Source organism: Excalfactoria chinensis, chromosome 2, assembly GCF_039878825.1.
Source record: "Excalfactoria chinensis isolate bCotChi1 chromosome 2, bCotChi1.hap2, whole genome shotgun sequence".
NCBI classification, from domain to species: domain Eukaryota; kingdom Metazoa; phylum Chordata; class Aves; order Galliformes; family Phasianidae; genus Excalfactoria; species Excalfactoria chinensis.
In genome coordinates this window covers 8,890,221-8,904,889 of record NC_092826.1, presented here as the reverse complement: position 1 = coordinate 8,904,889, position 14,669 = coordinate 8,890,221, and the positions used below count along the sequence as shown (strand labels likewise).

General features: G+C 40.7%; 1 protein-coding gene across 1 annotated transcript in view; it reads right to left on the bottom strand.

Moving 5' to 3' along the window:
* CYRIB (CYFIP related Rac1 interactor B) overlaps nt 1-14,669 on the bottom strand; it is a 71,200-nt gene that overhangs the window by 37,683 nt on the left and 18,848 nt on the right. Inside the window, 2 exon segments of the mRNA XM_072329400.1 lie at nt 3,500-3,540; nt 3,543-3,578. Of these exon segments, the coding sequence (XP_072185501.1) occupies nt 3,500-3,540; nt 3,543-3,578 (77 nt within the window).

Here is a 14,669-nt window from a genome sequence, read left to right as displayed (position 1 = left end):
ATTTCCTTGTTTAATAGAGGAAACATTTGGTACCGACCAAAACAGAATAGAACATTGCTTTCTATTTCCAGCCGTACATTAAGTTTCACATAAACTTCCTGACAGTTAAAGACACACAGAAGTCTATAACACTACAGCCTAACTCAACAAAAATCCATCTTCTGGATCACATCACTCACTACTAACCTTTTGTAGGCACACAGGTATTGGGACGACTAGAAAAACCTCCCTTGTTCAAGTCCAGGGCGTTCCTGCTCAACCTAATGTAGAGTACATGTTTTTAGCAGGAGGAGATGCTCAATATTCAGAGGTCCCTTCCAACACCTATGTACGATTCTATGATATTAAGGGATTTACACTTAATAGCAGAAATAATTACCAAAAAAATCTTACAGACTCTACCCACAAGCAAGCAGAAAACATGAAATTATGTCAGCCAGACAAATGCTACACTTGTAGGAGCTATGCAAGCCACAACAAAGTGTTCTCAAAATTAATACTAAGGTGACACGTATGTATTTGCTTCCACTTCGCAAACAAAATACTGAAGGTGTTTCCAAATTTATTAAAATTAATATAAATGCAGAACCTGTTAATCCACAAACAGTGCAACATCAGTGCTGGGGCAGACTCCACAACACACTGAACACTTCGCTTGAAACACCTCCCCATTGTCATCCCATGTAATTACAGGGGAACTGTAATTACAACCATCCTAAGATGCATAGAAAGATTTTCATATTGTCAAGCACGTAAACAAATTCAAGCTGCAGGTAAGAGAATGCAGCTATAAATTAAGAATGAATAATTAGAGGTTATACTCAGAAGCAGGAAGATATCAAGATTTGTATGCATGACTGACAATCAGAAAAAATATAATCCTTTACAAGGAATCATTCTGAAAAAGTACCACCAGAAAAATAAGGCAACCACTAAAATGTTTAGATGTCCTTTTAGAGTCTGTGATGATGGACTTCTGAAATACAGCCAAGAGAAAACGTGCATCTAGAACAATATGTGGATAAAATAGGCACGCATGCCTCTTACAGAGTCACTTGGGCTGCACCACACTAAGAAATATTCAGTCAGCTGCAGCTATCTCAGCACCAAGATCCAGCACGATAAAGACACTTTTTCCTAAGCAAAGTGTTTTCTGTAAATCCCGTTCTCTCTTCAGCATATTCCCAAAGCTGGGGGGCTGAGCTGAAAACTGGGTCAGGTCTAAAATGTGCTACAGCTCAGCACGTTCTCACCTGATATCCTCCCAGACTAAAGATAACGCTGGAAATAAAGTGCACAGCACTACCCCTAACCTAATAAATGCTGCACGGTCCTAAAGGAAATACTGAAGGAAGATGACTATTTTACCACAACTGCAGACAAACATCTCCATTCTGGAACTACTCAGTTTCACTCAACACAGCCATACCATCTTAAGTTCTCTTGGTAAGGGATGGGAGTGAAGGAGTGGGAAGAGAAGCAGAAGTAAGGAAATGGACAGATGACCCCTAGCAATTCCCTCACAGCTAGGCCAATAAGCTTTTCAGTTCTCTGTATATGGCAAGCTATACACTCAAATTTATGCAGACATGCATAATTTGTTCATACCATAGAATGGCTTAGGTTGGAGAGAACCTTAAAGATCACCTCGTTCCAAATCACAAGCTCTAAGCAAGGATGCCAGCCACTAGACCAGGATGCCCAGGATCCCATCCAACCTGGACTTGAATGCCTCTTAAGGGTGAGCCATCCACACTCTCCCTGGGAAACGTGTTCCAATGCCTCACCAATCTTTCAGTAAAAAATTCCCCCAAAAAATCTACCAAAATTTTCCTCTCTTGTAGTTTAAAACTATTTCTGCTTGCCCTAGTGCTATCGGTCCATGTAAGGAGTTGGTCTCCTCCTGATTATAAGCTCCTTTTATAGCACTGGAAGGGCCACAGTGAGGTCTCCCCAGAGTCTTCTTTTCTACAGGTTGAACCAAACCAGTTCACTCGATCTTTCTTCATAGAAAAAGTGCTCCAGCCCTCTGATTATCTCCATGGCCCTCCTCCAGACCTGTTGCAACAGCTCCACATCCTCCCCTGTAGTGGGGGTCCCAGGTATGGACACATTACTCCAAGTGGGGCCTCATGAAAGCAAAGCAGAGCAAGGCACATGCCTCCCTCACCATGCTTTTGGTCACCCTTCTTTTGATGCAGCCCATGATACAGTTGTGTTTTTTTTTTCCATTTCCATCAGATGGACATACATTAATGATATCAAACTTTTAAAGGCATGTAAGAATAGTTGAGCAACAGGATGAAATACATTCAAGTCAACCCTGGTTATTAGCAAAAACTACACAACAACTTTATATTAGCCACAGATGTTTATAAAATTTAGGTAAATTAACTGATATAGGAAGCTTAATAAAGCATCTGTAAATATTTGGGTCATAAAAGCTTAATGTTTCCTTACAGACTAATATACTGCTGCTTTTCACAATTTGTCCTTTGACCCAGCTGCTCAGTCCGTACTGAGATGAAAAATGTCTCCTAGTCTACTTAGCCCTATAGCTCAAAAAGTAGGATTAAACTAGTACAGAAGGTAGATAGGAAGGGGTATCTGGATGAAAATTGAACGCATGTTTAGTTTACATCTCGTGGATGTTTTCCCCCCATGCTAAAGACTTCATTAAGTGAGTATTTGAAAAGTGAGATGTACATCTAGTACCTCCTATGGATGCATACATGATTTAGCTATGTTAAATCACACCCAGGTGTCCTAAATTCTCTGGTTTCTTTGTGACTGGTTTGTAACAGCATGGCTCAACCCCTTAACATACAGAATGATAAACTGTTAGCAAGAGGTTATAGCTCTTCACCAATTCTTCTACTGTTCTGAGCCACAGATAACCTATGTGTAGCTTTAAGTACCTGAGAATTATGGTACATCTTCAGTTCCATTATCATGTGTCATTTCCTGCAAAAATGATTCCTCACTGAACATCCTTTGAATAATTTTAAGAACACTAATGACATTTTCTAAAGCACCTGGAAATTTTAATTAGCATGTTCAGCTTCTAAATCAGCTTTCTCAAAAGTCTTGTTTCTCTTTCCCTCAAAGCTCCGGAGAGTAAGAGTTGAAGTTTCAGTGTTTGCACCATCACTTCAAGTAAATAGCTCTGGTATAGTAAAAGAGGTACAGACATTGTATTAAGTCTCTGTGGACAATACAAAAACAACAATGTTTAACATTTCACCACAGGCAAAAGACTCCTCCTTTCCTTCTTGTACTGGGAGAGCAAGAATTGAGTAACTCTATTCTATTTAAATATCTGCATGCTATCCACCAATATTGCGCCCTTTGTCTGGTAAGCTACAGTTAAGCACAGAAGAACTACTGCATGGACTTTCTGCTTGCAATACATCCAAGTAATTTGTACTTCTTGTACTGAAATATTACAGAAAACAGAAACAACTGGCAAGCAGACATCTAAAAAAGAAGAAAAGTTTACCAGCTGGTAGTTTCTTCTTGCAGTCTTAACAGAGAACTCTCTTCCCCAGGTTACCAATGCGGCAGCTTGTCTTCAGAATCTGAACAAACAGAAGAATACCATTAAAACTAAACAATACACAGTACTTCAGTCACATCAGTCAGTGCAAGAGGTAAATCAATGTTAATCCTGTAATGCCAAGGAACAAATGCCGTTCTTCAGGAATCCAAATAAAACAAAGCACTTGTAATTTTATGGAACTGACAATACAAGCAAATAAAGAAGCATCCTGACAAACTCTTCCATGAGTCAGTAAGGCAATTAGCTATCTGTGATCACAAGCATCAGAAATAGAGCATTACATCTCAGCATTACTAAGCCAACTTGCATTTAGCTGCAGCAGAGAAAAGTAGGTCTCAGTTTATATACGGAATCATATACTGTGTATAGGGAAAAGTGCTTCATGAATAGAGTTTCCAACAGTTAAAGACAAAAATGACAGCATTTACCCTTTGGAACTTAATATGATTTTGAAGTAAAAAATGTAAGTTTCCAGCTCAGAAATTTAGTATTGTACAGTACAACAGGAAAGCATTTCCTATGGCAGTTTTCCATTGAGATCTACTGCAAGTGTCTTTTGGTCCATTTGGAATAGGTTTATAAAAACATCTGCGTTTATTTACTGCAGTAACTGGATGATAAAGTAGCCCAAGTGAACACCTTTCCATTGTGGTATTACATAAGTTTGCTCCATCAGGTGTTTGGGAGGCTCCTTCCGTTTCAGGGATTTCAGCAAATGTAAATGTTTTAAAGTGTTTTCACTTCACCTGCCTCCAGAAAACCCACCTTAGCTCCTACTGCAGGCACTGCTCTTGTTACCAGAATTCACCCTGTCAGTAATTCACACTGGGGCTTTTTTTAAGGAACAACCCTCCTATTTCGTACGTTAATTCTGTTTGTTCAAACAGCAAAACCAACTACATTCTGCAGCACGTCTGTTTCTAGAAATTGGTTTACAAATTGTTTTCAGAGATCTGCATTAGAAATGGAGAATTCCTGTCATGTCAACGACATCTGCAGATCCAGCTGAAGAGGTATGAAATATTCAGTGTTCATTTGTACTACTTCAGCTATCAGCAGCTCCTTCAGGTCACTTAATCCTGATTAACAAGCATTTAGCACAAAAATGTGCTGCTTTGCAGTGAAATTCTCAATCAAATAAGACATGGTTCTACTGATTTTCCCCAGCTGGAGAACAGGGGAGGGAAAAGGAAGAGCTCTGCATTATGAAGGCTCTGGGATGATTTGAGCTTTATGAAAACTATCATCATCAAGTTCCTCTTTTTCCCCCCACAAGAGAATCCTGTACCCCCAACAGCACCATTAGCAGAAGGCAAGGATTCCGAAGATCATCAAGAGATCATTATGCAAAACGTAACTGATAAGTCAATTGATCTTATTTCCATCCTGAAGTGAGCCTGCTGCAACATTTCCAGTTCCAACCATCCAAACTTCATTTTCATCTGAAGCATCACGCAGGATTTTGTTTTAACAAAAGCTACACCCAGTGCTGCACAGAGACCTTCCTGTTCCCCAGTCCCATGCTTTCCCTGCACAGCCCAGCAGTGCTGTCCTCTTGCTCAGCACCATCAACACTGTAGTCTCTCCCTGATGAGCCATACCTGCATGCTGACCCTTCAGCAAGAAAGGAATGAATTACCAGGAGTTGGAGCTCGAGAGCAAGCATGGGTGGGAAGTGGCAGAACAGCAACAGGTACTGCAGAGCAGACAGCTCATGGAAACATATGGTTCCATAGGAACTGCATGATCTACTGGGGCTGAACAAAGAATAATGTCTGGTGCTATGCAAGGAAAGGCACTGCTGAGGGTGTGCGTGCCTCCAGCAGCTGTGCAACACCACACAGCACAACAGGGGCTGATGTGGGGCATGCACAGAGCTACAGGTATCCAGTCTCTACAAAAACATGGAAAAAAAAAATCTCCAGTGTAACAATCCTTCACTTGCATTGTTTCAGTTGAAATAACCTGTTAAGAGCTCATAACCTGCAATATAAATGACAACACAGAAGAATTAAACAGCTGCCATCTTAGCTTTTCAGTGTTGATTCAAAACTTAATTCTCTTACACCACAAAGGGCTACTGAACTAAATTAACACTGCTTCTTTGACGAGCAAATGAGCATAGCTAGCAAACAACAGAAGAATTTCCTCACTCTCAGAAGACTTCCCTGCTTACCCTCTACATGCTGTGTTGGCACAGCTTTATAAGGATGAATTCAAAAGGACGCAGACCATAAGCATAAATTAGGGAGACCTCACCTATCCATTACAGTGATCATCCCTTACTTCACTTGTTTTGTCACCTAAGGAGAAGGTGGAATAAATTCTGCAGTACAGCACCTGACTCAATCTTGTTTTCTCATTCAAAAGTCACGCTCAAGAAAAATAACCACCAAGATGCAAAGAGTCTTCAGTGAGTTGCACAGTTTGTTTTCCTCTGGTGTGTGTTTCAACAGGCAGACATTCAGCCACAGCCTCCTTAGCTTCCAAGGTGCTGCTCTTAGCGGAGCTACAAGGGACAAGACTTCTGAGATTAAGGCAGCATTCTAAGGGGAAAACAAGAAACAGAAAAGCACAGCCAGTAACACAAGGGCTAGCTTCTTACTGAAGAAAAATTCATAGTACCCTTTGCAAGATAGTTTGCTGAAGTACTGTGGAAACACAACCCTTATGCCAGACAGAGCAATTTCTAAGCACAGACTTAATGCTATCTCTACAAGCTTTTCCAGTCTTCGTTACAATTAACATAGGAGTCAGAGGTCAAGCACACTCTGTGTCAGAGCAGGCTCCAAGTCCTCACAAGCCGGCAGCAGGGATGGCTCAGGACCAGAGGGAAGGCGAGGTCCAAGTATTTCCTTCAATTCTGCATAAGCTGAAAGCTGCCAACCCAACAACACGTTCTCCAGTTCTCTGCCTTGCTCTGGTCAGATGCTCACCAATGCTGCTGAGCTGACAACCTGGAATAGCATGAGCTGCCATTTCTGTGATTAGCAGCTTATGCAGCACATTCAAGAGCCCATAGAAAAGTGAATTTCACTGCTTAATGCAGTCAAGTAATTGTAACTAAAAAGCTTTGTCTAAACTATGTTTAGGAATAACAGCTCCTAGCATTAACCTATATACCCAACACTACTATACAGACAAATCAAACAATCACTGTGCTGCACACATCTCTGTCTGAATTTGAATTTGCTTAGGCCCAAATGTACAAAGCACAGAAGACAGCAAAAGAGATTTGAGGTGATGCATCCCCCTCAACATGGATCTCAACAGGCCTGAAAACCCATCAACATCATATCCAGAGAAGGGCAACAAAGCTGGTGAGGAGTCTCACCAAACTCTCTCTGGGTTTACCAGAACAAAAACTTCCAACAAGTTGGAAGAGGAAACTGTCCTGTGAATTCATGAACTGCCTGTCAAGGATCTATTACAACAACCCCAGTGGTTTGCTTCTACACAGATGAAAAGGTAAGTTCTCACTTCTCTGCTTTCAGGAGAGTAATGAAACCACTGAAGATCAAAAGAAATGATACTAGAAACTCAGTAGTTACAGCTTCAATTGGAAATCATGCAGTTACAATGATGCTAAGATGCAATGCACTGAGAGTGAAGATTAATTTATCTCCACAAATTAATAAAGCTGCAAAGGCAGACATAAGACACTCGTACATCACTTTCCACTGTTCCCAAGGCAAACATTTGGCACAGGTTTCAAGCATTATCAATCCAAGACAATGCTTTAACTGAAGTGTAATTTACCATACCTAGCACACAGAACCCTGAGCAGCTTTTCCTCTGTTAATTAGTCTAAAGTCATCAAAAGACTTCCAACTGTAAGCATTTTCTGTGATTCTTTCTCTCCTTTCGGTGTTATTTTCCTGTTTTCAAACATCACACATAACACTTTGAGCTCAGTAGAGCTGCACTGTTTAGCCTCTTTCCCTTAAAATACATGTTCCCGAAACAACCTGAAGTTGGAGGATCTGCACAGAATAACAACACACTCCTCCTCTAAGGGGGACAGCACGTGCTCGACATTCAAGAGTTCGGTCACACGTCAGAAGATCCAAATCAGACCCTTTACCTTCAAGCCCTCATTCACACACCTTGCTGAGTTTAGAAACCTGTCTCAAGATTTATCATAAATGCAGCAGTAGAAACAAAATAGATGTCGAGTTCAACATAAAACTGAAGCTGTAAATACCAATTTCATCTAACCATACAACGAGCATGTTTCTCTATTTCACAAAAAAATGTGGAACTGCGAGTACAACTGTACTGATAGGGATCATTTGAATATTCTAACATAAGACTATTTAACTTGGAAAAAAACAAACAAACATAACCAGTATTTCACTGTTCCCCTTTATAATAGTTACTCCTTACAGAGCAACTCAAGTCCTTTGAGTGCCTCTACTCAGAGGAAGGCAGACAGAACGGAGGTGAAGCTGAAGAAATAATCTTTTCTACTACTGCTGAGAGGATGACTCTTGATACAAGGCAAAAGAGCAGGACATGCAGCAAGAGAAAACTGAAGATTTCTGAAGCTAAGCTGTCATGTCTTCATATCTTAGATCTCAATTGTTACTTTTGCTCTTTGATTATATTAGGTCTAACCTAGGGACTGAATAAAACACTCTGTTGAAACGAGGAAATAGCCCATGGGATGAACACAAGACCGGCCTTTATTTTTCTACTCTCTCAAGAGGTAAAATAAAAGAAGCTCTGTACATGATGCAAACCAGCAGACCAGCACAACTGCTACTGACTCTTCCTCAATGGTTAAACATACAAGCAACCTACAAGAACTCTTCCTAAGTAAGGCTTATAGGAAGAAGATTGCAGTTGCTCATCTAGGCTCCAAAGAAGAGTTTCAGTTTTCCACTAGATAAAGATCTACTGTGAGTTAAGTCTAAAAACCAGGACTTTCCCCCGTGCCATAAAAATTCCTCCTCACCAGGCTGTGCTCAGCCTTTCCTGGATCCACCCCTCCAACCTCTATTTGCAAAGCATCCCAGCTGCAGCTGAGTGAGGCACTCACCTGGCTCACACACCAACAATGATTTCAGGACTCCGCAAACAGATCAGAGCCAGGCCTCTTACCTGCAACAGCCAGCAGGCAACTATACAAATGAACCTGCCTCTTTTGCATTAGGTGCAATTTAAGAGCTCTTACTACTGAAAGCAGGTAGCAGGGGATAGAGACAGTACTCTGAAGCCCTGTATGTGGATATCCCATCAGCATATCTTTTTTTCCCTCCCGCCTCCTAATCATCCAGATTTAAACAAGCTTGTTATCTAGTCTACAGAAGACCAGGCATTACTTCAAGCTCTTAGCCATGTTTAGTAGACCTAACTTTCCCTACCTGATGTTTAAGCAGTCCAAACTCTCAGTTCTGGTGGTCTGAATGACATTTTTAGGGTTCAATATTTTATTTATTTATTTTGCTTAAAAGATACCACAGTGCTTCTGTTTGTGACCTTGAGGAGGAAGTCTCACTCCCGGAAAGCTGTTGACAGACAGCCTCAGCTTCTCACTAGACATGAAAAGCAAGTGGACACCCAAGTAAAATCTGATTAACTTTAAGCCACTCTTACACTCTCACATCCCCCAAAAAACTTCAGTTTGTACCTGTAAAGTAAAAGACCTTTGTTCAAAACATGGATGGAGGAGCTACCATAAGAGGCTTTAATCCACCTTTCCTACACAGACTGGTTAGACTGTAAAGTTCTTTCGCTACTGTAAGGCCAGAAATACTTGTTCCAAGATTAACAGTTTTGAGGGTACAGTTTTTCATGGGGAAATGCAGTCAAAAACCTGAAGTTAAATACATACATAAAAGAAAGGTACTTGAAATAATAAAATTCGTGTTGAAGAGTCAAGCCTAGCACACATTTGGGTAGTTACAGATAGCAGCTTTGCATCTAAGAGTGCAACGAGAGACATACAGCTGTTTTTCATCTACTTGCCATTACTTTTGTGTATGGATGCAAGCATGTGCAGCAAGACTATAATCAATACCAGCACTATGTCTGCTTACAAACATTCAGAAAAGTTCCAGGTATTGGATTTGAAGAGTAACAGTAACAGGAATAAGCAGCAATAATAGTGTATAACTAGACTTGAATTTCAAGTGCCCAACTTTTGCAGTTTTAAAATTTACATCAGGGACTTTGTCTGCAAAGGGTTTTAAAGCCATGCGACAAGTTAGCTGCTCTATAGGTGAAGTGTGCCTTAGGCTGCTCCTTCACGGGAAACCCACAGGGCCCTTACCCACATTATCCGCCAAAGGAGAGACTGTACTACATATGAACCACTGATCACACCAACAACAGGCAGAGCCTCCCAAGCTCCTCGGAAGCTCATTATCTAGAGGAGTGTTACTTGTATTGTGCAACACAAACCTAGAAGCAAGCTCCAGCTTGGCAAGAGCTGAAAACAAAAGTGTGCACATGCATAGCTTCTAGGAAGAAACTGGCTCTGTCATGTGGTGCTGTGTACTCATCTACTCAAGGACTGTGATTCAGTGCCTGCAGAGCTGTACAAGGACTATGATTCAGTGCCTACAGGGTGTGTTGGATTTGGTACAGCTGCACTGATTAGTTGTACACAACAAACATGTCTGGCTGCTGACAGGGAAGGGCTACATACACACAGTAAAGAGCACTCAGAGAAGTCAAACTGTGCAATATAGCCAGGTCTCTATGCCTTCAGATTTCTTCAGTGTAACTACAGAAATCTTCTGTATCATCTGGTTCATTTGTTCTTTTAAAAACCCGCAGAATAAATGAAGCCAGTTAATTTTCATTAGGCAGGATTTAGCTCAAGACTTGTCACGCCTAGCATGGGATAGAACGAACATTACCTACTATGGAATTATTTGCATTTCCATTCATGAACTAATGCAGTTTATCAGGGACATCTCACGTGGCACAGACACTGCCAAAGAACAGCATGATTTATTGGTGATCCTCAAGCAGAACTTCCTATAGCAGGAACCTTCTGACACAGCAGACGTTTGCCAGTAGTCTCTAACTATTAGGACATGACACAAGCAAGACAAAGGAAGTGAAAAGATATACATAACTATAAATCTCATTAATAAAGATATGCTTGTCACTGGGCCTAAGCTAGAAAGTTACCTTAGCATTACGTACTGTCAGAAGTCTCACAGAAAAACTAGAACAGGTAAGCTGAATTTACAAGAGCTACGTAAAATAACTTTAGCCAATCAAACACCTTTTAGCAGCTTCTTTTCAGTCTTTCAAAAAATACTGCATTCACAGATAGATTAGAAACATATAGAATATTCTGATTTTGTTTAGTCTCTTATCTTGCAAATATAGAAATAGATGCTAGCCTCAAGGGACTGCATCTCCCATATCAAAGAACAACCTGGATTGAAAGAAAACTCAAAGATCATCCAGTTTCAAGCCTCCTGCTATGTGCAGGGTCACCAACCACCATACTAGGCTGCCCAGAGCCAAATCTAACCTGGTCTTGAATGCCTCCAGGTTAACTCCCACGTCTCAATGTGAAAACTAACAGAAAAACTAATCTGAGATTCCAAATAAATATTAAAAACAATTAAAAATGAGCATATTAAATACAACATATGTGGGAAAAAAAAGTTACATCCAGGTCAACCACTACAATATGGCTGGTGGCTGCTGTTGGATTATTAGAGGAGTACCTTAACATGTTAAGTAGTTAAAAACAAACATTCAACTTTTGTTAGGACAATTTTCTGAGATCAAGAATGAGTGCAAAATATGGTTTAAATTTTACTAGGTGTATCACCAATATTAAAAATATAGAAGTGAAACTGCTCCACAGGCAAGCCCTAGACTTGCAGATAAGTTTGTGTAAATGATGAGCAAGACTCAACCCATCAACAGGATCCACCACCTCTACCCTTTCCTGTGTATCACAAGTCCGAAGAATCAACCACCCCTAGAAAACAGAACCAACTTCTTGGTCTTGTGGTCATCCAGAGCACAGTCTGGGCTCACGAACACTGCACTTACAACAACTGAGAGCCCAGCTGTACCATGACAGAAGCCACCGAGCAGTTCATAGAAATGTGATGGTTTTCTCAGGATCACAAGCAGTCAAGAAACCAGGCAGGAGAATAAGGCAGATACAGAAAGGTGGTCTCTCGCTAAGCTAGGGATCCATGCTGTGATCCTAATGGATGGCAGAGGCCATCAGCTGCTGCACTTTCTTTGCCAACTTCAACATTAGCAAATGAAGCGCATATTCCATTCCCACAAGTAGCTTCCAATGCAGCGCCTAAAACACAGTTTTTCCTGGATTGTATTGCATCCTATCAATACTGGAAAGCAGCACCAAGCCATCAATAAGAACTAACTCATACTACTTGTAAGAAATCCCTTTGTCAGGCAGCTTCTCAAAGCCTCATTCACTGCTTCTGCACATACATAGCACCAGGAAAGCAACCCACAGTAGGAAGCTCAACTATGAGGAGACAGCTCCATTACTACCATAAATTCCACCATACACATTCAAACCTTCGATTATCGTAAGAAATGTTACAAACTATTTTACAGACATTTAGTTTCTGCAGTTCAACAGTGTTGGCAATACCAAAGAACTGCATCTAAAAGCACTAACTTACCCCGAGGACCACTATTCTGAAAAGGCACAGCAGGGTAGGGCTGAGCAAATGAGACTTACTCAAAGAACATCACCATCTCTTCTAACTAGCCAGCAAGAGCTGCTACCCAAAGGAGTGGCTCCACCTTTTTCCAACCACAGCTCTTTCGTACTTTGCCTTAAGACCATATGTTGTAAAGCCAAAGGCAGAATTACTTATCTTGTTCTCTTTTAGTCTTCTTTTTCTATGGTAAGAGCAGCTGAATGGCAAAAGGGCCACCATTCAGCACCCAGCTTCAAGAAAAATTGTCACATTTACACATAGGGAAATGGAAACCTAAGAGAAACACAAAGCAAAAAGAAGCACACTAAAGTCCAGATAGGGGCATAAGAAGAGGAGACAGACAGACCAACCTCCCAGTAGATACACCTTGATGTATGGAGACACTGCCATCTATTCTATCCTTCTGAATGCTTCAGTTGGAAAGGTTTTCAATCTGCAGCCACAGTACCTGACAGCATCCTGGATTTCCACAGAGGTGCTGGAAAACTTTCAATTAAAATTGAATCAATGTTTCACGATATCAATTTTTAAAGAAATATGTCAGTTTAGTTCTGTATTTTGCTCAGTGAATAAAACACTTAAAACGCAAACAAGTTTTGTATCTTATGCCACTTTACAAATTTCCAAGAGCGAAACGGCCCTAAACAAATCTGTGTCAAGATAAGATTGTTTAGAATTGTTTCACTCTAAATTACTCTATGTTTCACTCAGTCACATCAGTAACTTCCACAAGCTGACAGTCAGAAATGTGTTTTACAAGAGAACAATTTAGTTTTCATCAGAATTTATAACTGCAATTTATTATAACTGAAGAGCTTCCCCAAGTTTCTTTTTCCTTTAAATAATAAAACATGTTGAGAACTTTTGAGTTAACAGCAGTTATAAGTGATTTTATTTGTGTCACTGTTGTACAGTCTGTCACGAGCGAGTGTTATTTATCATCAAGCTGCACACTTACCCTTAGCACGCTTCTCTGACGTGCAAGCACTGTTATCACAAATACACTGCTATCACTGAGGCATTCAGAAGTGTTGCAACAGTTCAAAGTTACCATTACTAACAACCCCAGCATGCAGATTTGTAGCTTTCAGTCTCTTCTTTCACTTGCACTCCTGTGCTGAATAGTAAAAGCTTATTTCTGTCCTTCTTACTCCTTAAAATGCCAGAGTATTTAAGGAAAAATAAGCACTTCTGAAGTAATTGATCTTTAAGGCTTTGTTTCTGCTTTCAGACATTCTAACCAAGTGCATTTTTCCCCATTTACAAAATAGATACTCTAAGAGTCTAAAATAGTCACTTACTGTAATTTTGAGAAACCAAAATCTGTCCACACACACAGCTTTGGGTATTTTTCCCTCCATTTGTGGGAGCAGAGCACAAGCAGCTCCAGATGCAGCAATTCTGAGCATGAACGTACAAGTAACAGTCACCTACACCCAGTAATTTCCACTCTTGTCACTTGGAAATCAGTGAGCACTAATTAAGCTGCCAAGAAACCCAATCCACAAAGCTGGCTTCAGTTTGGAAAGACAAGCAAAAGCAAATAGACAAAAAAAACCTAACCCAAACAAACCTGTCCTTGAATTATCTGAAGAAATCGGGCCACAATAATACAACTCCGTGAGAAATCTCAGTGTACCAAAGCTTCATTCTTTACAGCAAGGCTTTGTGCAAAGTTTCATGACCAAATTAGTCAAAGAACCCATGAAGTCAACTTGGAGCTTACCTGAGGTGCAGTGGAAAAATAAAGAGGTAAGTGCAATTACCTGCCCTGCTCTTACAAATCCTCAAACTTGGAGCCATTTAAAACAAAGTTACACAGCTGGACTGTGCTAGAAGCAAAACACCCACTTCTGTTACTTTGATAAAACAAAGTTACAACCTACTATCTACTCCTTCAGCCTAGATTAATCTACTCCTGTTCTACAACACTGGTTAATTCACAGAGTCTCTGTATCATAGAATCATAGAATGACAAGGTTGGAAAGGACATACAAGATCATCTAGTCCAACCGTGCTCTCATTACCATAGCTACAGCAAACCACTAAGCCATATCTCATAGCTCCTCTTCCAGACACCTCTTGAACACTGCCAGCGACAGTGACTCCACCACCTCCCTGGGCAGCCATTCCAGTGCCTGACCACTCTCTGAGAGAAAAAGTTCCTTCTTATGTCTGATCTAAACCTCCTCTGGTACAACTTGCAGCCATTTCCTCAGGTCCTGTTGCCGAGGAGAAGAGGTCAAGCTCCTCCTCATCACAACCTCCCTTCAGGAAATTGTAAAGTGCAATGAATTCTCCTCCTCCAGACTAAACAATCCCAGCTCCCTGAGCCGCTCCTCATAAGACTTGTGCTCCAGAACTCTCACTGGTTTTGTTGCCCTTCTATGGACACATTCCAGGGCCTTGATGTCTTTCTCGTAGAAAGG